The sequence below is a fragment of the Hypanus sabinus genome, chromosome 19, assembly GCF_030144855.1.
Source record: "Hypanus sabinus isolate sHypSab1 chromosome 19, sHypSab1.hap1, whole genome shotgun sequence".
NCBI classification, from domain to species: Eukaryota; Metazoa; Chordata; class Chondrichthyes; order Myliobatiformes; family Dasyatidae; genus Hypanus; species Hypanus sabinus.
Genome location: NC_082724.1, coordinates 58,988,283 through 59,014,320, shown reverse-complemented (window position 1 = coordinate 59,014,320; position 26,038 = coordinate 58,988,283). Strand labels below are relative to the sequence as shown.

The 26,038-nt window shown below is 41.6% G+C and overlaps 1 protein-coding gene across 13 annotated transcripts in view; it reads left to right on the top strand.

Moving 5' to 3' along the window:
* cacna2d2a (calcium channel, voltage-dependent, alpha 2/delta subunit 2a) overlaps positions 1 to 26,038 on the top strand; it is a 909,486-nt gene that overhangs the window by 844,028 nt on the left and 39,420 nt on the right. For 10 of the 13 annotated variants that reach the window (XM_059944500.1, XM_059944501.1, XM_059944510.1 and 7 more), the window contains one exon: positions 2,196 to 2,267. In XM_059944500.1, coding sequence (XP_059800483.1) covers positions 2,196 to 2,267 — 72 coding nt within the window. Of the gene's footprint in view, positions 1 to 2,195; positions 2,268 to 8,914; positions 8,979 to 17,658; positions 17,953 to 26,038 lie in introns of those variants that run through there. The other 3 variants (XM_059944507.1, XM_059944508.1, XM_059944509.1) reach the window with 2 other exon arrangements.

Here is a 26,038-nt window from a genome sequence, read left to right as displayed (position 1 = left end):
TTGGGCCCCATATCTCAGGACAGATGTGTTGTCATTGGAGAGAGTCCCGAGGAAGTTCACAATTATGATTCCGGGAATTAAGGTGTTACCATGTGAGGAGCATTTGGCAGCTTTGGGCCTGTAGTCACTGGAATTTAGAAGAATGTGTAGGGATCTCATTGAAACCTACTCAATGTTGAAAGGACTAGATAGAGTGGATGTGAAGGATGTTTCCCAAGGTGGGAGTGTCAGGAGCATCCATCACAACAGGTCAGATTTCCCAGTACCCAACCATTTTTAATTCTACTTCCCATTCCGACTCCAACATGTTGGACCATGGCCTCCTCTACTGTCACAATAAGGCCACTATCAGCTTGGAGGAGCAACTCCTGATATACCATCTGGGTAGCCTCCAACCTGACACAATGATCATCCACTTTCCCAATTTCACCCCCCCTCCTCATTCTGGCTCTTCTCTTACACCTCCTCCTCACCTGTTTTTCACATCTCTCTGCTGCCCATCCTCCTCCTCTTTCTCCCATGGTCCACTTTTCTCTCTTACCAGATCCCTCCTTCTTTAACCCCTCACCTCCCAGTTTCTCACTTTACCCTCTTTCCCCCACCCACCCACCTTCTCCCTCACCTGGTTTCACCTATCAACTGCTAGCTTGTACCCCTCCACTTCCCCCTACCTACCTATTGTGGCTTCTTCTCCCTTTCCAGACATGGTGAATCATCTTGGCCCATAACATTGACTGTTTATTCCTCTCCTCAGATACAGCCTGACCAACTGAGTTCTTACAGCATTTCTGTGTGTGTTAGTCCATCAAACTTCAGTTAGTAATACTCTAGAGTTACACAGCACAGAAAAAAGCTCCTCAAAACACTGTGCCCGTGCCAGCCATCAAGTATTCATCTAGTAATCTCATTTTGCAATGGTTGATTGTTGCCTACTATACTTTGCTGATCTGCGTGCTCCTCCAAATATTTTATGAACGTTGCCTGATACCTGCCTCTCCACCAATCCTGGATAGATGATATAAATGCCCACTCCATCTTCTTGCTGCATCACAAGACTCCTGATCGCTGACCTGCCCTGATCGTGGTTAGCCAAAATTGACCAAAGTATGAATAGATCCAATCAGTCGCAAGTCGCAAGCCCCTCCCTACCTTTCTTATGTGCTTTCCTCTTGCCTGTACTCCATTTTCTTTTGTCTCCACTTGCTTTCCAGACATATATGGTTGCTCTGTGGCATGAGTGTTCCCAAGTGGATAGTTTCCTGCATGGGTGACCATTCTCTGTGCATTGGGGACCTGTATTGGAGACTGTCTCTTGGAGTAGTCACATGAAATGGCTTTAAAAGGAGGTTCACAGGCTCTGTGAAATTCTCTCATATCTGCTCAGCTCTCTGTTTCATTACTTGAAGAGGCAGCTTCTAAGATTAAAACTATACTTTAGCCCTGTTTTCATATTCTTATATACCTGATGCAGAGTGAATTGGTTGGGGTGGCAGGTACATTAACTGGACCTTTTGTAGGCAGACATTGAAGGCACTGACGGGCTGTCGATTGGGTCTGTCCTTCTGATTAGCCTGCTCATCTTCTCTAGATTATTGTGAATTGTGGTTCAGGTGGTTCTCCTGTGCTAGCTGTGGCCTTAAAACAGATGGTGGGAACACAGTTTGCCGGTACTCATTATCTCTGCCGATAGGTGGTTGAGAAGGACAACCCTGACTTCCTTCAGTGTATGAACCTGAAGCAACAAGTAACAAGATGAGTCTCTTAGGCCCTTGATATGTGGGTGTACAAGGCAAAGTCCAGAAGTTCTTGGAGAAAGGAAGGAGTTAAATCACTTTTGAAGTTTCTAGAACTATATGTTTCATTGGCTTTAATAACAGCAATTAATAATTATATCTGATTGAAGGCTCTGTTTTCATGACAATTTATTAATTTATTTTTGTTTGCTTATTTGCATGATTTGTTTCCTTTTGCACATTAATTTGTCAGTCTGTGTGTGTAGATTTTCATGAGTTTTATTGTATTGCTTTGTAAATATCTTCAAGAGAATGAATCTCAGGGTTGTATATGGTGACATATATGTAGTTTGATAATAAATTTACTTTCTTTGGCTGAAATGTTAATGGAGGTAAATCTAAACAATTAGTGAACTGACTGACAAATGCCTGATCTCACTACTTTCAATTATTGATTTTCAGGATCTGTTGTGTGTGCTGATTGATGATGGAGGTTTCCTGATCATGTCCAACCAACCGGAACACTGGAGTCAGGTAATAAAGTACTGCAGTGGGCAGGGCTCCTTTGCTGGATATTCACGTTGAATCTGCAGCCAGTGATCTTATTAATGTACTGCACGTCCTTTGTTAAAATGCAGTCTTCACTACTTCTGAAACCAGTACACTTACACAAATTACAGTAGTTCTACTGGTTATATATAAGTAATGTATTAAAGCTCACACCCCTGTCTGAGATACTATTTTTTTTCTGAATGTCACAGGTTAATTACTATCACATTCACTTGAGCTATAAATATGCATACCCATACAAAATGTGAAATCAGAAATCAAAAACATTTCAACTCTGGCATTGCCCAGCAATAGGTTGTTTTTTAATTCTTAAAGAGGTATCTTCATAACCAACTAACCCACTAAGGTCTACATGTGTAACAAGTCAGGTTCTGTGGTTTGTAAACACCAGTGGCATATGATGTGGTTTGGAACTTCTCATGCAGTGTGTGTACCTAAACCTGTAACTGCCTATCTATAGACTTCATTCCAGTAAATTCTTAGAATAACCAATGTGAACTCCTCTGGTCTGTTCTATTAGAAGTATTTATTCTCCTTTAATTTTATTGGAATTAAAGAATCTTTGAATTAATGTGTAAAAACATATGGGATAAAAAAAGGTTTGGGATCCTGGTGGGATTTCTGTATAAACCTGTGGTCATGCTATTGAATGCAAAGCTAAGAAATCCACAGACTTTAAGTACAGATCTTTTTAATGGATAGATTATAAACTACTTCCTGAAAATTGTTAAGCTTTCCTGTTCTGCATAAAATAATGAAAATGCTGATTTCAAAACACAACATTGTAATTATCACGAGTTAGATAAGTGGTAACATTTGTAATAGAAGATATCGACATGTCACATTTGTACACATAAAACTGGATATGCACATTGACCAAGACATTGTCCAATGGATGGGTTCTTCCATACCAAAGGAACCATGTCCAACCAAGTCCACAGCCATGCAGCCTGACATTGGGATCCTTCTGAAGGCAGGTCCCATTTAAGATGTTTACTCCCTATCCCATCCTTTGACTTAAAATGCCCTGATAACTGTGGGAAGAAGCTGTGGTTGAATCTGGTGTGTGGATCTTTATGGCTGCTGTTCCTCATGTCTGATGGCAACAATGAGAAGAGGGGATGACCTGGAGCTGGGGGCTCCATCTTCCTTGATGATAGATGTTGCTTTCTTGTGCAGCACTCCTTGTATTTGAGCTCACTGGTGGGTAAGGAAGGATGTCACCATCCTGAGGCATCAGCTCTTGTAGATGTCCACAGTGGGAGGGAGAGCTGTACCTGTATATGGAACTAGATGAGTCCATCACTCTCTGTACTCTCCTGCACTGGAGTTTCCATAGCAAGTTCTGATGCAACCAGTCAGAAGGCCCACCACTGCGCAGTGATCTTTGTCTCTCAGGATCTTCAGTGATATGCCAAATCAACTTAAACATCCAACAAAGTAGAGATGCTGGTGTGTTTTCTTTGTACTTGCATCAAGATGCTGGACTAGGTGAACCTAACATAAGTGCTGCAAAAGTTACTGGAGGTGATTCGGAGAGGCAGGTTTTGTAGTTGACAAAGACAGATTAGGGATAGTTAACATTTTTTCATATGAGAATGGAGGGCATGTCTCACAAATTTGATTGAGTTTTTGAAGAGGTGACCAAGAAGTTTGATGAGGGTGGGATGGTAGACATTGTTACATGGACTTCAGCAATATACTTGACCAAGTTCAGTCTGCTAGTCTGGTCCAAGAAATACATTGGATTCAGGATACAGCAATGGCTTGGTGATAGGAGTCAGTAGAGGGTTGTTTTAAAGATTGGAGGCCTGCAACTGGCAAGGTTCAGTGCTGGATCCACTGCTGTTTCGCACCTATATTAGTGGTTTAGATGGAATGTAGGTGGCATAGTTAGTAAGTCTGCACAAGACACCAAAGTTGGTGTTATAGTGAAGAGTGAAGACAATAATTTTACAACGAGCTATTGATCAAATAAGAAAGTGGGCAAAGGAATGGCAGATGGAACTAAACTTAGGCAAGTGCAAAGTGACTCATTTTGAGAAGTTAAATCAGGCCAGAGCATATACAGTGATAGCTGGTCCCTGGGTTTTCATAGAGTCATTAAATGACACAGTACAGAAACAGGGCCTTTGACCCAGTATCCCACTTGCTAATCCCAGTTGCGCATGTTCGGCCTACAGCCCTCCTAGACCCTGCCTTCTATGTACTTATCCAAGTGTCTCGTAAATGTTGCAATAACATCAGCCTCAATCACTTCCTCTGGCAACTCATTCCAAGTACTCACTATCCTCAGTGCAGAGAAATTACCTCTCAGATCTTTTTTTTGAATCTCTCTTCTCTTAAACTACCTGTACTCTCTAGCTTTGGACTTTACAACACTGGGGAAAGGGTTATGATTATGCATCTTATATATGTATATATATCCTTCATGATTTTATGAACTTCTTTGAGGTCATTCTAAGGAATAATGATCAAGTGTGACCCACCTCTGCCTATAACTCAAGCCCTCTTCTCCAGGCAGCATTTCTTCTGCTCCATCTCCAGCTGGATGGAGATTGACTGAAACTGTACACAATCCTGAAAGTGCAGCTTCACCAACAACCTATATAACTGCAACCTAAGTTGAATTTTGGGAAGTTCAACCGGGCCAGGGCATACACAGTGATCACAGGGCCCTGGGGATTCATAGAGTCATAGAATAACAGAGCATAGAAACAAGGTGCCACGGTAGCATGGCAGTTAGCACACGCTATATAACCATTTAACAATTACAGCACGGAAACAGGCCATCTTTGCCCTTCTAGTCCGTGCCGAACACTTACTCTCGAATAGTCCCACTGACCAGCACTCAGCCCATAACCCTCCATTCCTTTCCTGTCCATATACCTATCCAATTTTACTTTAAATGACAATATCAAACCTGCCTCTACCACTTCTACTTGAAGTTCATTTTACACAGCTACCACTCTCTGAGTAGAGTTCCCCCTCGTGTTACCCCTAAACTTTTGCCCCCTAACTCTTTTACAGCTCAGGGCGTCAGAGTTCAATTTCAGTGTCCTCTGTAAAGATTCTTACATCCTCCCTGTGGAATGTGTGGGTTCTCTCCAGGTCCTCTGATCTCCTCACACAGTCCAAACATGAGCACGTAGTAGGTGAAGTACTCATTGCAAATTGTCCTGTGATAAGGCTATGGTCAAATGGGGGGGGGGGGGGGTTGTTAGGCCATGTGACTTGCCTATTCTGCACTGCATCTCTAAAATGAACATAATGTGCCTACTCCTAAACTCAGTGTCCTGACTGATGAAGTTGCTAAGTGCATTCTTCACCATCCTGTCTATTTGAGTACTGTTGTCAGTGAACTGTGCACTACTCTCAGGTTCCTCTGTTCCGCAAAAGTCTCTGATGCCCTGCTGTTTGCTATTGAAGTTCTATCCTATTCTGACAGTGCAAAAATGCATCACCTCACACTTATCCAAGTTAAAATCCATCTGCTACTCCTCTGCCCATCTCCCTAACTGATCAAAATATTTGCAATTCATTGTAACCTACTTCATTACCAACAAGTCCTCCTAATCTGTACCAACAGCAAACTTGCTAATTGTGCATTCATAATCCAAAATCAATTCATATTCATGTTTACTTTAATTTGTATCTGCTTAAGTCATGAATAACCAGAAGTCTCAATGCTGAGCCTGGCCATCCTACTGGTCACAAGCCTCCAGTCAGAAAATCAATCATCAAACATCACCCTCAGCTTCCTATCATCAAGCCAATTCTGAATATACCTCGCTGTCTTCCCCTGAATCCCACACGGCCTAACATTCCAGATCAGCTTGCCATGTGGGACCTTGTCAAGAGTCTTCAAATCCATATACAGAACATCCACTGCCTGACATTCGCCCTTAGCTACCTCTTCAGAAATCTTCAACAGATTCATCAGACATAACCTCCCATGCTCAAAGCCATGCTGACTAATCATGATCAGGTGTTGGCAATCCAAGTTGTGGTAGATCTTGCCCCTCAGAATTCCCTCCTATATCTTCCCTACAATTGAAGTCAGACTGTAATTCTCATCAGCCTATAAATATCTGGCTTGTCCTTGCTACACTCTTGAACAACAGAACACCATAAACATCCTCCAGTGTTCTGGAACTCTGTGATTGGCTAATGGTGAAGTAAATATCTTTTCAAGGGCTTCCACAATTTCTTGCCTGGCCTCCCTTAGGATCTGTGTATACTGTACTTAGGCAAGTCAGGGGTTGTACCAACCTAACAGTGCTTCAAGACTGCAAATACCACTTTCCTTATAATATGCATGTGATCTAAAACCATCATTTCTTTGGCATCCACAGTATTTTCCTTAGTAAACACTGAGAAGAAGTAGTTATTAAAAATCACTGCCTGGGGTTCCCAACGTGGGTTCCATGGTCCCATTGCTTAATGGTTTTGGTCCAGTATTCATTGGAATTGAGAGGAATGTGTGGGGATCTCATTGAAACCTATTGAATTTGAATATTGAAAGGACTAGATAGGTTGGATGTGGAGAGGATGTTTCCTGTGATGGGGGTATCCAGAACTAGAGGGCACAGCCTCAAAATTGAGTGCAACCTTCTAGAACAGAAGTAAGGAGGACTTTTTTTTGCCAAGGATTGATGAAGCTGTGGAATACTCTGCCATAAACTGCAGTGGAAGCCAAGTCCATGCATATGTTTAAGGCGGAAGTTGATAGTTTCCTGATGATCGGTCAGGGCATCAAAGGATATGGCGAGAAGGCAGGTGTATGGGGTTGAGTGGGATCTGGGATCAGCCATGATGGAATGGTAGAGCAGACTCAATGGACTGAATGGCCTAATTCTGCTCCTATGTCTTACAGTCCAATGGTCCATGGCATAAAAGAGGTTGGGAAACCCTTGATTGCAGCCATCACACATAGGTGGCACTGATGGTCCTTAAGAGGACCTGGACTCACCCTAGTCACACTTTTATTTGAACATAGCTGACAAATCTCTCAGGATTATCTTTAACCCTGCCTGACAAATCCATCTTATATCCTCTTTGCCTTTCTGATTCTCGCAAGCCCATTCCTAACCTTTTTCTATTTGTCAAGGGATTCATTTGTAGCTTGCTATCTAAAGGCAATGTATGCTTCCTCCTTATTCCTGACCAGAGCCTCAATATCTCTCATCAGCTAGGATTCCCTGAACTTGAATTCTTTACCCTTCACCCTAACAGGAATGTAGTGGCTCTGGACTTGTGATAGGACACTTTTAAAGGCTTCCCATTTGCCAAATGTTCCTTTGCCTTTAAATAGAGTCACCCAGTTAACTACAGCAGATCCTGCCTAAAGCCCCCAAAGATCAGGACTTTAACCTGTGGACATATTCTATCTTTTTCCATAACTATTTTATAATCAATAACATAGTGGTCACTTGAGTGTTGTTGAATAGAGAGATCTTATGGTACAAGTACAGAGTTCCTGAAAGTGGCAGTACAACTGGATAGGCTAGTGAAGGTGTTTTCCTTCATTAGCTAAGGCATTGAAGAAAAGAACAGAGACATCAAGCTACAGTTGTACAAAATGTTGGTTAAACCACAGATGGAGTGTGGGATGCAGCTCTGCTCGACAAGTTATAGGAAAGGTGTAATTAAGTAAGAGAAGATGCAGAAAGATTCACAAAAAATGTTGCTTGAATCAGAGGGCCTGAGTTTAAGGAGAAATATACTTTTTCTTTGGAGTGACCTTATAAAATCATGAGTGGTCTAGATTGGATAGATAGTTACAGCCTATTATGCGGGGTAAGGTGGTTTAAAACTAAAGGCACAGTTTTAAGGTGAGAGGGGAAAGATTTAAAGGGGATCTGAAGGGTAAGATTTTACCATAAGACATAAGATCAGAATTAGGCCAGTCAGCCCATCAAGTGAGCGCTGAGCATGTGGAATAAACTGTTGTAGGAAGTGGTAGATTTGAGTAGATTACATTTAAAAGACATTTGAACAATGTACATAGATAGGAAAGGTCTAGAGAGATATGAGCCAAATGTGGTTTAATGTGATTAGCTTAAATAAGCATTTTGGCTGGACAGTTTCTAGGCTAGTGCATTTCTGGAATGTATTCAGCATGGTGATACACATTATAAAGGTCTAGATTCAACAAGCTAGGAAATCTCTGAATCTAGCAATCATCAGTCTTTCTGTATATCAAATGTAATCATAATTACTTAATTTATAATGTTATGTTTGAAAGAAAAAATACTGCTACAAATATTTTAAATTAAAAGGCAAACAATGCAGATGCTGAAAATCTGAAATGAAAATGGAAAATGCTGGAGATAATCCTCAAGTTAGGCAGCTTCCACGAAGAGGGTAACAGAGTTTACATTTCAGGCTGATGACCTCTCATCTGAACTGAGGAAAGTTAGAAATCAAATACATTTTACATTGCAGAGAAGGGGCATTTGCAGCAAGTCTCATTTGGTCTCTGTCCTATCGCAGGCATTCCTTTTGTTCCTTTTGCCCCTCCCCCTTCTCTGCAATCTGATTTCTCCATTTCCCCAAGTCTTATGTCAGGTCTTCAACCAGAAGCATTAACTCTGTTTCTCTTTCCACAGATGCTGCCTGACGTGCTGAGTGTTTCCAGCATTTTCTGTTCTTATTACAAAGATTGCAGCTTTGGTAAGGTTAAATTTCATATGAGACAGGGGCTGGCCACTGTAAATTGGATAAACTTATTAATGGGTAAAGAGGCAGTCAGGCAGGGACAATATTCAGGAAAAGAGTTTAACATGGTGTCTAACTCCAAAGACACTGTCAGGCTTTTCAGTGGTGGGGACCAGCATAATGAAAACAAGGCTGAAGTACCCACAACCACATCGGACTGGAGTTGTTGGCTGCATAAACCATTTCAGCCTCCACACAAGATTCACTCCATCTTGGAGCCAGTTCCATTCACTCTAGGTGAAGTTAAATATCGAGGCTTGTGGATACAGCAAATTAAATCCAGCGGATGATAAGCTTATAAGTGCAACTAATATTCATGACAGACATGCAAATAATGACCACCTCCAACAAATCTGGCTAACCACTTAGCTTCAACTTTCTATGGCATTGTCATTGTTGAGTCCCCCAGCAACGGCATCCCAGGGTCACCACTGTACAGAAGATCAACAGGACCAGTCATATACAAGTGTATGCATGTACAAATTAGCATCAGGTGAAAACTTCTTAGTCCCTCAAGCCCACTGCATCATTGAAGAAAATCACAATTGATCTTCTCTATTCACATCTAACTACATAACCTTTCACCCCCTTTCTTCAAGTTTCAAGGTTTTTAGCACATGTACATTGAAACATACAGTGAAATGTGTTGTTTGCGTTAACAACCAACATACCCAGGGATGTTCTGGGGTCAATTGCAAATGTCGCCACAAACTCCAACAGAACACGGCCACCATGCTCAGCAGAACAACACAGAACACAACTAGCAATAAAGCAGTAACAGCAAAACAAGCTCATCAAAACTTACTGAATGGTGAAAGGACTGGATAAGATGGATGTGGACAGGATGTTTCCTATGGTGGGGGTGTCTGGACTAGAGGGCACAGCCTCAAGATTGAGGAGCAACTCTTTAGAACAAAGGTAAGGAGGAATTTTTTTAGCCAGAGCGCTGTGAATCTGGAGAATGCTCTGCCACAGACTGTGGTGGAGGCTAAGTCTGTGGGTATATTTAAAGCAAAAACTGAGTTTCCTGATCAGTCAGGGCATCAAAATTTATGGCGAGAAGGCAGCTGTGTGGGATGAGCCATGATGGAATGGTGGAGCAGATTCGATGGACTGAATGGCCTATTTCTGCTCCTATGTCTTATGCTCTTATAATTCCCTCCCACCCATGCACATACACATCTCTCTAACCCCAAGACAGGCCCTTTAGCCTCCAGCCTATAACACTCAGATTCAGACTTATCAAGACTGCGTCTGCTACTGCTTTACAGTAGTTAGATTTGTTTCCATTACCTTTTAAAGAAGATCAAGCTAAAGGCTGAAAACAACCTGAGGAAAAATGCAGTTTTCACTGGGTCAAACAGGTGGCCCCTTGTTCTGATGGAAGCTCAGGAAATAGTCTGCTCCTCCTGCATGGTACAGTACATTGGAGATTGGAGTACACTTCCAGTGCCCTGCTGACCATACCAGCAGGAAATGTGTCTAGCTACATCTCCTAGCAAAACACCAAGGGCAGTCAGGTCTGTGGATTGACCTGCTCTGGAACATCTAGGATACATGTAGTGTGTTTAGAGAGCTGGTTACAGGCCAGTGCAGAAAGAGAGGAGATGGGCAGTCAGAGCAGGCAAGCTCTTCCCTTGTTAGAGAGCAGAGTGTGTGTTGGATACTGTTGGAGGAGATTGAGTATCAGATATATAGACACATACAGGTTGAGTACCCCTTATCTGAAATTCCAAAATCGGAAAACCTCTGAAGTCCAATGCCGACATGACATAGCAAATGGAAAATTCCAGAAGATGCTGGGAAGGTTCCCAAGTGATGCGCAGGTCTCTGCACACCACAGACATTTCTGAGAAGTGACCTCACATGTATAAAGAAAAATAGAAAAACACTGCATGGTGAAAAATGAAGATCTCGATTGTGTATCAAAAGAGTGGATTACGCTGATCATGAAACAAAGAAAGATCCATCACAACAAACTGAAAATTGAAGGTAATTGAGAATATTCAGCAGGCTGGTTGCAGAGCATTAAATTTTTAAAGATTTGTTTGTTTTATTTATATATTAATTTAGTCATACATCACAGAGTTGGCCCATCTGGCCCTTAGAGCCACGTCACCCCAGCAACCCCACAACCCTGATTAACCTTAGCCTAATCACAGGACAATTTATAATGACCAGTGGACCACATCTTTGGACCACAGAGGAAACCTGAGCCCCCAGGGAAAACCCTCACATTCGACGGGAGGACATGCAGAGACTCCTTACAGAATGACACCAGAATTGAACTCTGAACTGCAGCACATCCTGAGCTGTAATAGCGCCACACTAACTGCTACGCTACTGTGGTGGTGATAAAGCATCCACTGATCACAAAGCAGCAGAGAAATTCGTTGATGAGTTTGCAAAATCTTCACTGATGAAAATAAGAAAATCTAACAGGCTGAACAGATAAAACATGAGGAAATCTGCAGATGCTGGAAATTCAAACAACACACACAAAATGCTGGTGGAACACAACAGGCCAGGCAGCATCTGTAAGGAGAAGCACTGTCGACGTTTCGGGCCAAGACCCTTCGTCAGGATGAAGGGTCCCAACGAAGGGTCTCGGCCCGAAACGTCGACAGTGCTTCTCCTTACAGATGCTGCCTGGCCTGCTGTGTTCCACCAGCATTTTGTGTGTATAGGCTGAACAGATATATCAGTAACTATGTGTGATGAACAAGTGTAAGACAATGATTGCTTACCGGTAGTACATAAGTTCAGAATTGGAAATGATGGTAATCCAAAACTAGTTCATTATATATTCCAAGATAAAAAACAATTTGAAATCAGAAACACTTCCTACAAAGCAAAACCCAACATCATGAGTGGCAATGATAGTTCACTCCCAGATGAGCTAAATGCCTCTATGCTCGCTTTGAAACAGAGGATAAAACTACAGCTGTGAGGGTCCCTGCTGCAACCCAGTGACCCTGTGATCTCTGTCTCAGAGGCCGACGTAAAGCTGTCTTTCAAGAAGGTGAACCCTCACAAGGCAACAGGCCCCAATGGAGTACCGATGCCAACCAACTGTTCAAAGATATGTTCAGTCTCTCATTACTACTGTCAGAAGTTTCCACGTGCTTCAAAAGGCAATGATTATGCCAGTGCCCAAGAAACCAGGGTGAGCTGCCTTAATGACTATTGTCCAGTAGTACTCACATCTAATGGTGGTCAAGTGCTTTGAGAAGTTGGTTATGGCTAGAATTAACTCCTGTTTAAGCAAGGACCTGTTCCCACTGCAATCTGCCAATTGTTACAATAGGCAATGGATGCGATCTCATTGGGTCTTCATGCAGCCTTGGACCATCTGGACAATACAGAAAATCAGAATGCTGTTTGTTGACTACAGCTCAGTGTTTAGCACAGTCATTCCTAGTTCTGATTGAAAAGCTCCAAACCTGGGCCTTTGTACCTCTCTCTGCAACTGGATCTTTGAATTCCTCCCCAGAAGCCCACAATCTGTGCGGATCAGAAATAACATCTCCTCCTTGCTGATAATCAATGCTGGTGCACCTCAAGGATGTGTGCTTAGCCCACTGCTCTACTGCCTCTATACCCATGACGGTGTGGCTAGGCATAGCTCAAATACCATCTATAAATTTGCTGACCATACAACTATTGTTGGCAGAATTTCAGATGGTGACGAGAGGGCGTACAGGAGAAAGTTATACCAGCTAGTTGAGTGGCGTTGAAGCAACAACCTTGCACTTGATGTCAGTAAGGTCAAAGAACTGATTGTGGACTCCATGAAAGGTAAAATGAGGAAACACAGCCCTCGGAGAGAGATCAAAAGTAGGAGTTCCTGGGTATCACTATCTCTGAGGATCCATCCTGGGCCCAACAGATTAATGCAGCTATTAGGAAGGCATGACAGTGGCTATATTGCATTAGGATTTTGAGGAGATTTGGTATGTCACCAAAAACATTCACAGATTTCTACAAGTATACCATGGAGAGCATCCTAACCGGCTGTATCAATGTCTGATATGGGGTGGATGAGCTACTTCACAGGATCAAAATAAGCTGCAGAGAATTGTAAACTTAGTCAGTTTCATCATGGGCACTAACCTCCTTAGTATCCAGGACATCTTCATGAGCGATGCCTCAAAAAAGGAGGCATCCATCATTAAAGACCCATCACCAGGTCATGTCTTGTTCTCATTGCTAACATTAGGGAGGGGGTACAGCAGCCTGAAGGCATACACTCAGCAATTCAGGAACAGCTTCTTCCCTTCTGCCATCCAATTTCTAAATAGACATTGAACCCATGAACACTACTTTTTACTTTATATTTTTGCACTCCTTACTTCATTTAACTATTATACATATACACACATATATAAATCAGGTTTTTTCAATATTTTTTCTCTATTATTACATATTGCAATGTACTGCTGTTGCAAAAACAACAAATTTACAACATATAATAGTGATATTTCTGTAATGATTCTGATTCTGAATCATTTCCGGCCCCAAGCATTTCAGATAAGGGGTACTCAACCTGTGTCAGAGAGATAGTTCTTTACTGGCAGGTTTTAATTTCATAAATATTAACTGGGAATGCCTTGGTGTGAAAGGCTCAGAGGGGCAGCATTTCAGAGGTTAGTCCTGGAGGGTTTTTTTGTCTCAGTATGCAGATAGATCATTGAGGGAAGGAGCATTACTACATTTTGTATTGGTGAATGCAGTTGGTGAAGTTTCACTATAGTGATCACACTTCATATATTTTAATTCTATGGAAAAGAACAGGTAATTAAGGTAATTAACTGGTGTAAGTCTAATTTCATTAACATAAGAACCTGGAAAAGGTAGATTATAGTGGTTAGCATTATGTTATTACGGTTCCTGCGATCCAGGTTTATATCCTACTGCTGTCTGTGGGAGTTTGTACGTTCTCCCTATTACCACATAGTTTTCTCCAGGTGCTCCAGTTTGCTTCCACATAACAAAGACAGCTTTTGGGCTGGAAGGCCCTGATACCACACTGTATCTCTAAATCTAAGACTCGAGGGGCCGAATGGTCTACTTCTGCACCTATTGTCTATTGTCTGTTTGTAGATACAAGTCCACACTTGCATGTGTTCCTGTAAGGGTGAAAGCTGGTTGGGGAAACCAATGTAGGAAACCCCAGATGCTGAGGCAAATTGAGGGTGCATAAAGTGGAAAAAGGAACCTTATGACAGGTATAATGATGGGGAGAGGCTATCAAGAGTGTAAAAAGTGAAACGAAACTTAGAAGGCAAGAGAGATCATGAAATTCCACTAGCAGACAGAATTAACGTAAATCTTAAGGCATTCTACAAAAATATTATGTGTAAAAGAGGGAAAGAGTAGTGCCCTTTAGGGACAGCAGGCAATTTGTGTGGAGCCAGAGTTCAGTATTCAGAAAGGAAAGACTTTGTATTTAAGAACATAAGAAATAGGAGCAGGAGTAGGCCATCCAGCCCATCGAGCCTGCCCCGCCATTCAATAAGATCATGGCTGATCTCTCCCTAAACTCAACTCTAACCCTTAATTCCCCTATTATGTAAAATCTGTCTAATTGTAACTTAAATATATTTAGTGAAGAAGCCTCAACTGCTTCCTTGGGCAGAGAATTCCACAGATTCATCCTAAATCTTTTCCCCTGAAGCTTGAGGCAATGTCCCCTAGTTCTAGTCTCATCTACCAATGGAAACAACTTTCCTACTTCTATCTTATCTATATCTTTCAAAATTTTGTATGTTTCTATAAGATTCCCTCTCATTCTTCTGAACTCCAGAGAGTATTTGGAAGATTCAGTCAAGGGGTAGGTGTAAGTATGTAGTGCAGAAAGAAACAGAAAGTACTCAATGGCCTTGTCAGCTCAATGGTGGATAAATCCTCAGGACCAGAGAAAAGAGTCCAGGTACTCTGGATTAGATTTTTAAATATGTGCTAAACGTAAGTACCAGATTGCCTTCATGAGCAAATGGATCCTGTCTCTGAGTAATTTGATTGACTCTGAGGAGTGTATTAATGATGGCAGGGCAGGGAATGTAAATTATGTGGACTTCACTAAAGCCTTCAATGAGATCGCACATGGGAGACAGGTTCAAAATGTTAGGTTCCTTGTGATCCAGGGCAAAAAGGGAAACTGGATCCAAACTTGGCTTGGCAGTGAGAGATGGAAGGTGATGGTATAGCTAGAGACTTTTTCCAAGGACGGAAAAGACTAATACCAGAAGCCATAATTTTAAGGTGATTGGGGGAGAGTATAGAGGGATATCAGAGGTATGTTTTACACAAAGAGTTGTGGGGGATGTGTGGAATTCCCTTCCGGGGCTGGGGTAGAGGCCGGTACATTAGGGACATTTAAGAAACTGTACATAGGTATATGGGTGATAGAAAAGTGGAGCACTACATAGGAGGGAAGTGTTAGATTGACATAAGGTTAGTACAACATTTTGAACTGAACGGTCTGTACTGTGCTATAGTGTTCTATATTGTTCTATGATTACTTTTACAATTGAATGCCAGAGCCTGGTGGTGTTTCACAAGGACTGGTGTTAGAATGCTTGCTATTTGTAATTTATTTGAATGATTTATATGTAGTCTTGGGAGGTAAAATTAGTAAATTTGCAAATGTCATTAAGATTAGTGTACTCGTTAATTGTGTGGTAGTTTTAAGCAGCAAACAGAGATGTTTGTGAAATTGGCTGAAAATGGCAGATGGAGTTTAATCCAGACAACCACGGGGTGATGCATCTTGAGAGCACCAATGTGGCTAGGACAGACACCATGAATAGTAGAGTCTTAGGGAGTACTGAAGACAGAGGTAGTTCAGAGTATGAATCCATGGATTTTTGAAATTGGCAATGCAGGTAGACAGTGTACAGTAGTTAGGAAGGCATCAGGATTCCAGCCTTCATCAGTTGAGCTTCTGAATAGAGAAGTAGAGAGGTTACATTCCAGCTTTATAGAAGAAGTTATCTGAGTGGGATGTGCTTTACCCAGACAGTGGTGAGAGCCTGAAACACGCTGCCTGACAGAGTGGTTGAAGCTCGGTCAATAATAGCGTTGAAGTGTCAAGATTAGGATTTAAATCACTTCGGCATGGAAGGCTATGGATCAAGTGCAGAGCAATGGGATTAACACAGAAAGGTGCCCTATTGAATGGTGAAAGGCCTTGACAGAGTGGATGTGAGAGGATATTTACTATGATGGGAGAGTCAAAGACCAGAGGACACAGCCTCAGAATAGAGGGGCGTCCTTTTAAGTGGAGTTGAGGAGGAATTTCTTTAGCAAGAGGGTGGTGAATATGTGGAGTTCTTTGCCACAGGTAGCTGTGGAGCCCAAGTCTTTGTATATATTTAGGGCAGAGGTTGATGGATTCTTGATTGTTCAGGGCATGAAGATACAGGGAGAAGGCAGGAGATTGTGGCTGAGAGGAAAACTGATGAAACAGAGGAGCAGACTTGATGGGCCAAATGGCCTAATTCTACTCCTATATCTTATGGTCTTTTGGTCAGCATTTTGTTATGGACAACAAAAAAATCTAATGACCAAAGAGACAGGGACAACAAAATAACAAAATAAAACAAAGATGAAGTAAAAATCTACCAGAGGCCTTGGAGAGACCAGAAGAACCAAAGAAATTAGTTTGAGACTGCTCCAATATTCAATAAAATAGCTCAATTTTGATCTCAGTCACCACTTTCTTCACTATCTCCATACTCGGTTCCTTTAATATTCAGTATCTATAGAACTCTATTTTAAAAGCAACAGTGACTGACCCTCCATAACTCTGCTGGGTAAATATCTACAAAGATTCACCACCATCTGAGTGAATTGTTTTGTTTCCTTCATTTCAGTTTTCCACCCATTATTTTGAGATCATGAGTCCAATTTCTAGGCTCCTATCAACCCTCTGAGAATTTTTACATTTCATTGAGATAACCTCACACTCTTCTAACTTATGGAGAATAGATGCCTAACCTGCCATTTCAAGAGTTAATCAAGCACATCTTCACTTGAGTATGCTTGTAGCAGATAAAAAGACCACAGTACAATAGTCCAAGTGTGATATCACCAGGGCCACATATATGGAATAAGACATCCCTCCCAAAGTCGTCCAGCAATGAAAACAAAGATACTAATTGACTACCTAATGGCATGCTACACTTAGCTTTAGTGATATCTGTACAAGAACATCCATTTCTCTCTGAACATTAACACTGCCTACTATGTCCATAAAACTATAATGCCAATTAAAAGTGCTCAGTATTTCTGCCAAAGTAGGTAAATTCACATCTTCCATTTTGTGCAGAACATGTTTATGATACCTTTATCTCTATCTCTACCTCTTTGACTTTCTTTTCTCTCTATTCCTAATACAATAAACCTCTATCAGTTCATCACCCAGCCTCCTTCTCTTCAGGCAAAACAACTCAAGCTCCTGCAGCAACTAAAGTCCTCCAATCTAGGCAATGTCCTGGCGACTCTCTAATGTATTCTGTCCAGCACAAACTTAACCTTCATATGAACACTTGCTACTGTCTGAGGAAGGTAGCAAACATAATTGAGGTCTCCTTCCACCCTGGTCATTCTCTCTTCTCCCTTCTTCCATCAGGCAGAGGATAGAGCAACTTGTTAACATGTGTCGCCAGGCTCAAGGACAACTACCAACTTGCTGTCTTGCTGTTAAACAGACCTCTCATTCACTAAGGACAAACACTTGAGCTCTTGGTTTACGACAGCAATATCTGAGTGCGCTGCACTTTTCTCTGGAACTGCAACATTATATTTTGCATTTTTTTGTAGTACTTCAATGTACTTATTTAGGAATGACAAGCAAACAAGACCTTTTCATTGTATCTTGGTATGTGTGACAACAATAAACAAAGTACCAAAATAATATGGCAACCAGAACAGCACACAATATTCCAAGTATTGTCTCAGTAGTGTTTTCAGTGTGTTGTAAAGCTGCAATATTACTGTCCAAATTATATATTCTCTGCTTTGACTTCTGAAAGCAAGTTTGTCATGTATCTTCACCACATTATCTACATGCACTGCTACTTTCAGGGAGCAATTGATTTGAACTCCAAAATTCCTCTGTCCTTAGTGCCCTACCATTTACAATACACTTCCTGCTCTTCTTTGACTTTTCAAAGTACATCACATTGTAGCTGATGAGATTAAATTGAATCTGCCAACACCCAAGCAACTTTCCATCAAATCTATATCCTGCCATAGACTTAGACAACCATCCTCACTATCCACAACACCACCAATTTTCATGTCATCCACAAACTGATCACACCTCCTACATTCACATTCAAGTCATTAATATTGATCACAAACAATAGCATTCCAGTGCCATCCCCTGTGGTACACCATTGGTTACCAGCTTCTAACCTGAAAAGAAACCTTTAACCACTACCCTCTGCCTTGCATCACCAAGCTAATTTTGGATTTAGTTAGCCAGATCACCTTGGATCCCATATACCATGACATTTGGATCAGTTTATGACGCAAGATGGTGTTAAATGCCTTTCTAAACCCATAGAGACAATGACTGCCACCCTTCCTTCATCGATCATTTTAATTACCTCCCCAAAAACTCAAGTTACTGTGATAGATTTCCCCCCACAAAAAGCCACAATTATACCTAATCAGCCACTTTTTCACCTTACATAAGTCCTATCATTTTTTCCAATAACTTCCCTACTAGAGATGTAAAGCTCTGCATCTTCCTGAAACCCTCGTTAAGTAAAGAAACAGCATTAATCTTCATTCATCTGATACCAAACCTGTGATGAAGGAAGATGCTTCCTGTAGCAACTTGCAGGAGATCTCGTGTGGGATATATCAATCATTATGTGTCCCAGAGTATCTAAGACACTCTCTTTCTTAATACTGACCTGCCTCTCATCATTCATATACCCCTTCCAGAACTCTTCCATATACTTTTTTCTGATGAACACAGTTGAGAAGTACTCATTTAGGACCTCATCTGCATCCTATGGCTGTACCCATTGATTACCCCTTTGCTCACCTTGTTCCTGACAACCCTCTTCATGATCCTGATAGTGAATATTGTGTAATTTCCCCATAATTTTACTTGCCAAGAATATTTCATGGCCCATTAATAGCCTCTTAATTTCTTACTTAAATTTTCTCCTACATTATCTATTCCTTAATTTCCCTGCTACACCCTCAGTTCTAAGTATATTCCTTAACCAGTTGTGTATATCTACCTTGTACTTCATTTCTTTTCTTGATCAACCATTCAGTATTACCATCTTTCCTCTCAATCTCACTTAAACAAACTAACTCGAAACTCTTTCCAAACTCTCCTACAATTCAGTTATGCTCTTACCCATAAGCATCTACTTCCAATCTATTTCCCCAGGTCCTCTCCTATGCTAGTAAAATCAGATTTCCCACGGTTTAGGAGCAATAACTGTTAATATTGAGTTACAGTCAGGTTGGCAACCATTTGTTAATTCTGCTTTCCTTTCTACAGATACTGCCTGAACTGCTAAGTGCTTCCAGTGTTGTATATTATTTTTGTGTACCATGATAAGCCTGCACACACCTCTATACCATTGTGTTAGACAGTGACAGACCCACTGCATCATGCATTTAGGTCTATCATAACATAACACTAAGGACTGATTCTGATCAGACCAATTCCTGCATGTACTGTACAAAGTGCATTGACAGACCCGTGTCAACAATACTCTATCTGTCTTATGCAATGATAGACCAATCCCACAGTGTTCTTTCAGGTAGAAAATGGTGCCCTCCAGCAACACATCTCAGTATTATGCAGTAACAGACCAACATTAAGTGGCCACTTTATTAGGTACTTCCTACATGAGTGTATGTTCGTGGTCTTCTGCTGCAATTTGGTATGTTCAGAGGTGCTCTTCTGCCCACAACTGTTGCAACACAGTTATATAAGTTACTATTGGTTTCCTGTCAGCTTGAACCAGTCTGGCCATTCTCCTCTGATCTCTCTCATTAACAAGGTGTTTTCACACACAGAACTGCCACTCAATTGATTTTTTTTTTTGCTTTTTCGTACCATTCTTTGTAAACTCTAGAGACTGTTGAGTGTGAAAATCCCGGGATATTAGTAATTTTTCAGATACTCAAACCACCCCATTTGGCACCAACAATCATTCCACAGTCAGAGTCAGTTAGATCTAATTTCTTCCCCAATCTTATGTTTGTTTTCAACAACAAGTGAACCTCTTGACCATGTCTGCATGCTTTAATGCATTGAGTTGCTGCCTCAAGATTGGGTGATTAGATATTTGCATTAATGAGCAGATGTACTGGTATACTGTGCCTAATTAGATGACCGCTAAGTGTAAGTCTAACTCAGCTTACACCACCCACCTAATTCAGGTAGCACATTCCAAATAATGGCAAACCAATGTGCGTGCAGTTCTTTAGGAGGAGGTAATGATCTGTTGCCATTGTCTTTCTGAGGGGCAGATGCTGCAGGTTTGGAGACATGGGAGAATGACTGCAGTGCACCACCATCAGTCATTGTGTGCTGGTGGCAAAGGAGGTGCCAATTAAGTGGGGTCATGATCCTGGATCGAGATTACAAGATTTAAGAATAGTTGGCACTGCACTCATCCAAGCACATGGAGAATCCTAAGAAAGAAATTAGAAAAGCTAAAAGAAGATATGACGTTGCTTTGGCAAGTAAGGTGAAAATAAATCCAAAGGGTTTCCACAGTTATATTAATAGCAAAAGGATAGTGAGGGATAAAATTGGTCCCTTAGAGAATCAGAGTGGACAGCTATGTGTGGAGCCAAAAGACATGGGGTAGATTTTGAACAATTTATTTTCTTCAGTATTCACTAAGGAGAAGGATGTTGAATTGTGTAAGGTAAGGGAAACAAGTTGAGTAGTTAAGGAAACTATGATGATTAAAGAAGAGGAAGTACTGGCGCTTTTAAAGAATATAAAAGTGGATAAATCTCTGGGTCCTGACAGGATATTCCCTAGGACCTTGAGGGAAGTTAGTGTACAAATAGCAGCGGCTCTGACAGAAATATTTCAAATGTCATTAGAGACGGGGATGCTGCCAGAGGATTGGCGTATTGCTTATGTGGTTCCATTGTTTAAAAAAGGTTCTAAAAGTAAACCTAGCAAGTATCAGCCTGTAAGTTTGATGTCAGTGGTGGATAAATTAATGTAAAGTATTCTTAGAGATGGTGTATATAATTATCTGGATAGACAGGGTCTGATTAGGAACTGTCAACATTGATTTGTGCATGGAAGGTCATGTTTGACAAATCTTAATTGAATTTTTTGAAGAGGTGACTAGGAAAGTTGATGAGGATAAAGCAGTGGATGTTGTCTACATGGATTTCAGTAAGGCCTTTGATAAGGTTCCACATGGAAGGTTAGTGAGGAAGGTTCAATCGTTAAGTATTAATATTAAAGTAGTAAAATGGATTCAGCAGGGGCTGGATGGGAAATGCCAAGAGAGTAGTGGTGGATAACTGTCAGGTTGGAGGCCAGTGACTAATGGTGTGCCTCAGGGATCTGTACTGGGTCCAATGTTGTTTGTCATATACATTAATGATCTGGATGATGGGGTGGTAAATTGGATTAGTGAGTATGCAGATGATACTAAGATAGGTGGCGTTGTGGATAATGAAGTAGGTTTTCAAAGCTTGCAGAGATTTAGGCCAGTTAGAAGAGTGTGCTGAAAGATGGCAGATGGAGTTTAATGCTGATAAGTGTGAGGTGCTACGTTTTGGTAGGACTAATCAGAATAGGACATACATGGTAAATGGTAGGGCATTGAAGAATGCAGTAGAACAGAATGATCTAGGAATAATGGTGCATAGTTCCCTGAAGGTGGAATCTCATGTGGATCAGATGGTGAAGAAAGCTTTTGGTATGCTGGTCTTTATAAATCAGAGAATTGAGTATAGGAGTTGGGATGCAATGTTAAAATTGAACAAGGCATTGGTGAGGCCAAATTTGGAGCATTGTGTACAGTTCTGGTCACCGAATTATAGGAAAGATGTCAACAAAATAGAGAGAGTACAGAGGAGATTTACTAGAATGTTACCTGGGTTTCAGCACCTAAGTTACAGAGAAAGGTTGATCAAGTTAGGTCTTAATTCTTTGGAGCGTAGAAGGTTGAGGGGGGACTTAATAGAGGTATTTAAAATTATGAGGGGGATAGATAGAGTTGACTTGGATTTGCTTTTCCCATTGAGAGTAGGGGAGATTCAAACAAGAGGACATGAGTTGAGAGTTAGGGGGCAAAAGTTTAGGGGTAACACGAGGGGGAACTTCTTTACTCAGAGAGTGGTAGTTGTGTGGAACGAGCCTCCAGTAGAAGTGGTAGATGCAGGTTCGATTTTTTCATTTAAAAAAAATTGGATAGGTATATGGACAGGAAAGGAATGGAGGGTTATGGGCTGAGTGCTGGTCGGTGGGACTAGGTGAGAGTAAGCGTTTGGCACGGACTAGAAGGGCCCAGATGGCCTGTTTCCATGCTGTAATTGTTATTGGGTTATAGAATGCTCTGCTGCACTCCTGACTTGTAACCTGCTGCTTGATCTGTCTGCAAATAAGACCATCAGACCATAAGACATAGGAGCAGAATTAGGCCATTCGGCCCATTGAGTCTATGCCACATTCCATCATGGCTGATTTCTTATCTCTCTCAAACCCATTCTCCTGGCTTCTTCTGGAAACCTTTGACAACTTTATTAATAAAGAATCTATCAACCTCCATTTTACATATACCCAATAACTTGGCTTCCACTGCTGGCTGTGGCAATGAACTCCACAGATTCACCATCCTCTGGCTAAAGAAATTCCTTCTAATCTGTGTTCTGAATGGAAGTCCCTCTATTATAACACTGTACCTTCTGGTCCTCGACACCCCCACTATAAAAACATCTTCTCCACATCCACTTTATCCGAGCTTTTTGATATTCAATGTTTCAATGATATACTTCCTCATTCTTCTAAACTCCAGTGAATACACGCCCAGAGCCATCAATCGTTCCTCGTATATTAACCCTTTCATTCATGGGGTCATTTTTGTGAACCTCCTCTGAATAAGATAGAAATGACATTTATTATATGAAACACTTGATGAAATGATAGAAAGGGTCCAGGACATCACTCTGGTGCTCAGCAGTTTACTAATGGAAGCACTTTATTCCTTTTGCAAGCAACACAAACAAAATGGAGGAACTCAGCAGGCCAGGCGGCATCTATGGAAAAGAGTATTGTCAACGTTTTGGGCCAAGATCCTTTTGCATGAATGCTTTCCTCTTTACATCAAATCGGCTGTGATCTTTGTCTAACTCTGAGTTGAAAAAGTTCTGGTTCCTCTGGCTAATCCAATCAACAGAACCCTCTAACCCAGTGGATGGGGACCACTACTCTAACCCCTAGACTATTCTGTAAAAGCTTTACTGCACTCTCTAGGAAGCCATCACATCCCTCCTGCAGCAGAGTAACCAGAGTTGTAACATAATAGGCAGTGTAAAGTCCAGGACCTTGTCAGCTTTATTTATTTCACTTTTCAAACCATCTCAGTATTTCCATATCAATGTCCAGGATTCAGCTCTTCCAGCCCCTTTGAAATGTTACCTCATTATACAAACATTTATACCTAACAAAGTATATCATCTACACAAGATATTCCACAGATGCTAGAAATCCAATCAATACACAAAATGCCGGTGATACTCAGCAAGTCAGGCAACATCTATGAATAGTTCACATTTCAAGCTGAGACCCTTCAGCAGGACTGGAAAGGAAGGGGGAAGAAGCCAGAATAAGAAGGTTGGAGGAGGGAAAGGAGCACAAGCTGGCTGGTGATAGTTGAAATCAAGTGAAAGAGAAGGTGGGTGGGGGAGGGAATGAAGTGAGAAGCTGGGGATGATAGGTGAAAAAGGTGAAGGGTGGAAGTAGAGGCAATCTGATAGGAGAAGAGAGTGGACCAAGGAGAAAGGGAAGGAGGTGATGAGAAGAGAAGGGGTAAGAAATAAGCAAGAATGGGGAATGGGAAAAGATAATCAGGGAGGGGGGGGAAATTACGAGAAGTAAGAGACATCAACGTTCCTGCTGTTGGGTTGGAGATGCTACTTCTCCAACCTGACAGTGAAGGCCATGAACCAGCATGTCAGATTGGGACTAGGAGGGAGAAATAATCTTTCTTTCATTACATTTCATCCATTATATGCACACCCACTCTACCAGTCTTCTCAATTGTCTTCTGAGAAGAAGCTTATTCATTCAGAGATTGTGAACGACTGGAGCTGTCAACTTACTGAGGGATTCAGAGGCCAAGACTCTGCAACAATATTCATCATAGGGATGACAGACTTTCAGAGATTAAGGAAGTTAAGGTGTGTGGATTAATGGAGGAAAATGGCACTGGGGCAAAAGAATAGTGATTGGTGGTGAAACCTGAGAGCACATAGAAGTGAGATAAGGCCAAGACATGGCACTAGGATTAGAGATCGTGCAGGATTGTCAGCAATCAAGAAGCAGGTGAGAGACAGGTGTGTGTGTGGGGTGGGGTCAAAGTTCTGCTGCTGAGGTTAGAGTGTTGATTTCAGTGCTGAGGGTGAGCAGTGACTAAGTAAGGTTCTTCTTTTCTTCTGTTATAGAAGGTTACTGGAGATAAAGGATATGGAAGTGTGGGTGGTGACCTCTTCCTAGTGTGAGATGTAGGAGATCAGGGATATTCCCAGAGTCCCCATTGACTCCACCTGCAGGAACTGTGTCCTGTCTGACCACATGGAGCTGGACTGACTGTGGAGTATGCACAATGCTGATACTGTGGTAGACAGCACATTGAGTGAGCCACTCAGTCTGCAGAGACAGAGAAAGCATGGATGGGTGGCCAGCAGGAAGGACACTGATGGTAGGCAGGTCATACAGGAGTTCTCTGTGGTTACAGGTAGAGCATGCTGGATACTGTTGGTCTCCCAGAGGAAAGCAGCAGTTGGTTCTGATCCATAGAGCGGGAAAGAGGAGTCTAGGCGAGTGACATGGTGGGGATAGGTGTTTCTGTGGCTCAGATCAAGACTCCAGAATGATCTGTTGTCTCCCTAGTGCCAAGGTCAAGGGATGACTCAAAGTGGGCAGGGAGAACTGTCAGAGGTTATGATGAAGTTGGTCCCAATGATGCAGGTAGAAAGTGAGATGAGGTCCTGCAGAGTGAATTTAGCAGAAAACTAAAAAGAAGGATCTCTAGGAATAGAATCTTGAGATTACTCCCTATGCTATACAGTATGCTAATGAGAGTAGAAAAAAGAGAATAGGGCAGGTGCTTGTCCAAAGAATTAGCATAGGATGGAGGGCTTTAGGTTCTTGGAAAATTGGGATCTCTTCTGGGGCAGCTGGAAACTATTCACGGGAGATACAGGTTACACCTAAACTGAGGGTCAGCAAAATCCCTGGAAGGAAGTTAGCTCACACTACATGGTAAGCTTTAAACTAATTTGGCAGGGAGTTGGGAAGCACAGGAGCAGTGAGGCAGTGGGAAGAAGCACATGGAGGATAAATCAAGCAAGCCCAGGACACAGGCAGGTTAAGGGATATGGGAAGGCTGGCAGGTTCAACTGTTTTACTGTAATGCTCAGGTAAATCAGATGAGCTTAGAGCATGGATCAGCTGTTGGTTGCAATGATGAAATTACACCAACACTTAGAGACAATATCTAGGGAAACATCTATAAAAGCTACATGTGTGTTGTACGAGAGGGCTCCCAGAAGCCAGTGGGAATAAGAGGAACAGATAATGAAAGGAAATTGCAGAAAAATGTAAGGGCAGGAGAATTACAGTAGTGGGGATTTTAATTTTCTTTTGGATTACTTTAGTGCAAGCATCTTGGATGTGGCAGAGTTAAATATGTCAGTGGAAGATTTTAAAGACAATATCTAATAAGCATAATCAGCCAGTGGCAGTACTCGACCTTGCCTTAGGAAATGGAACT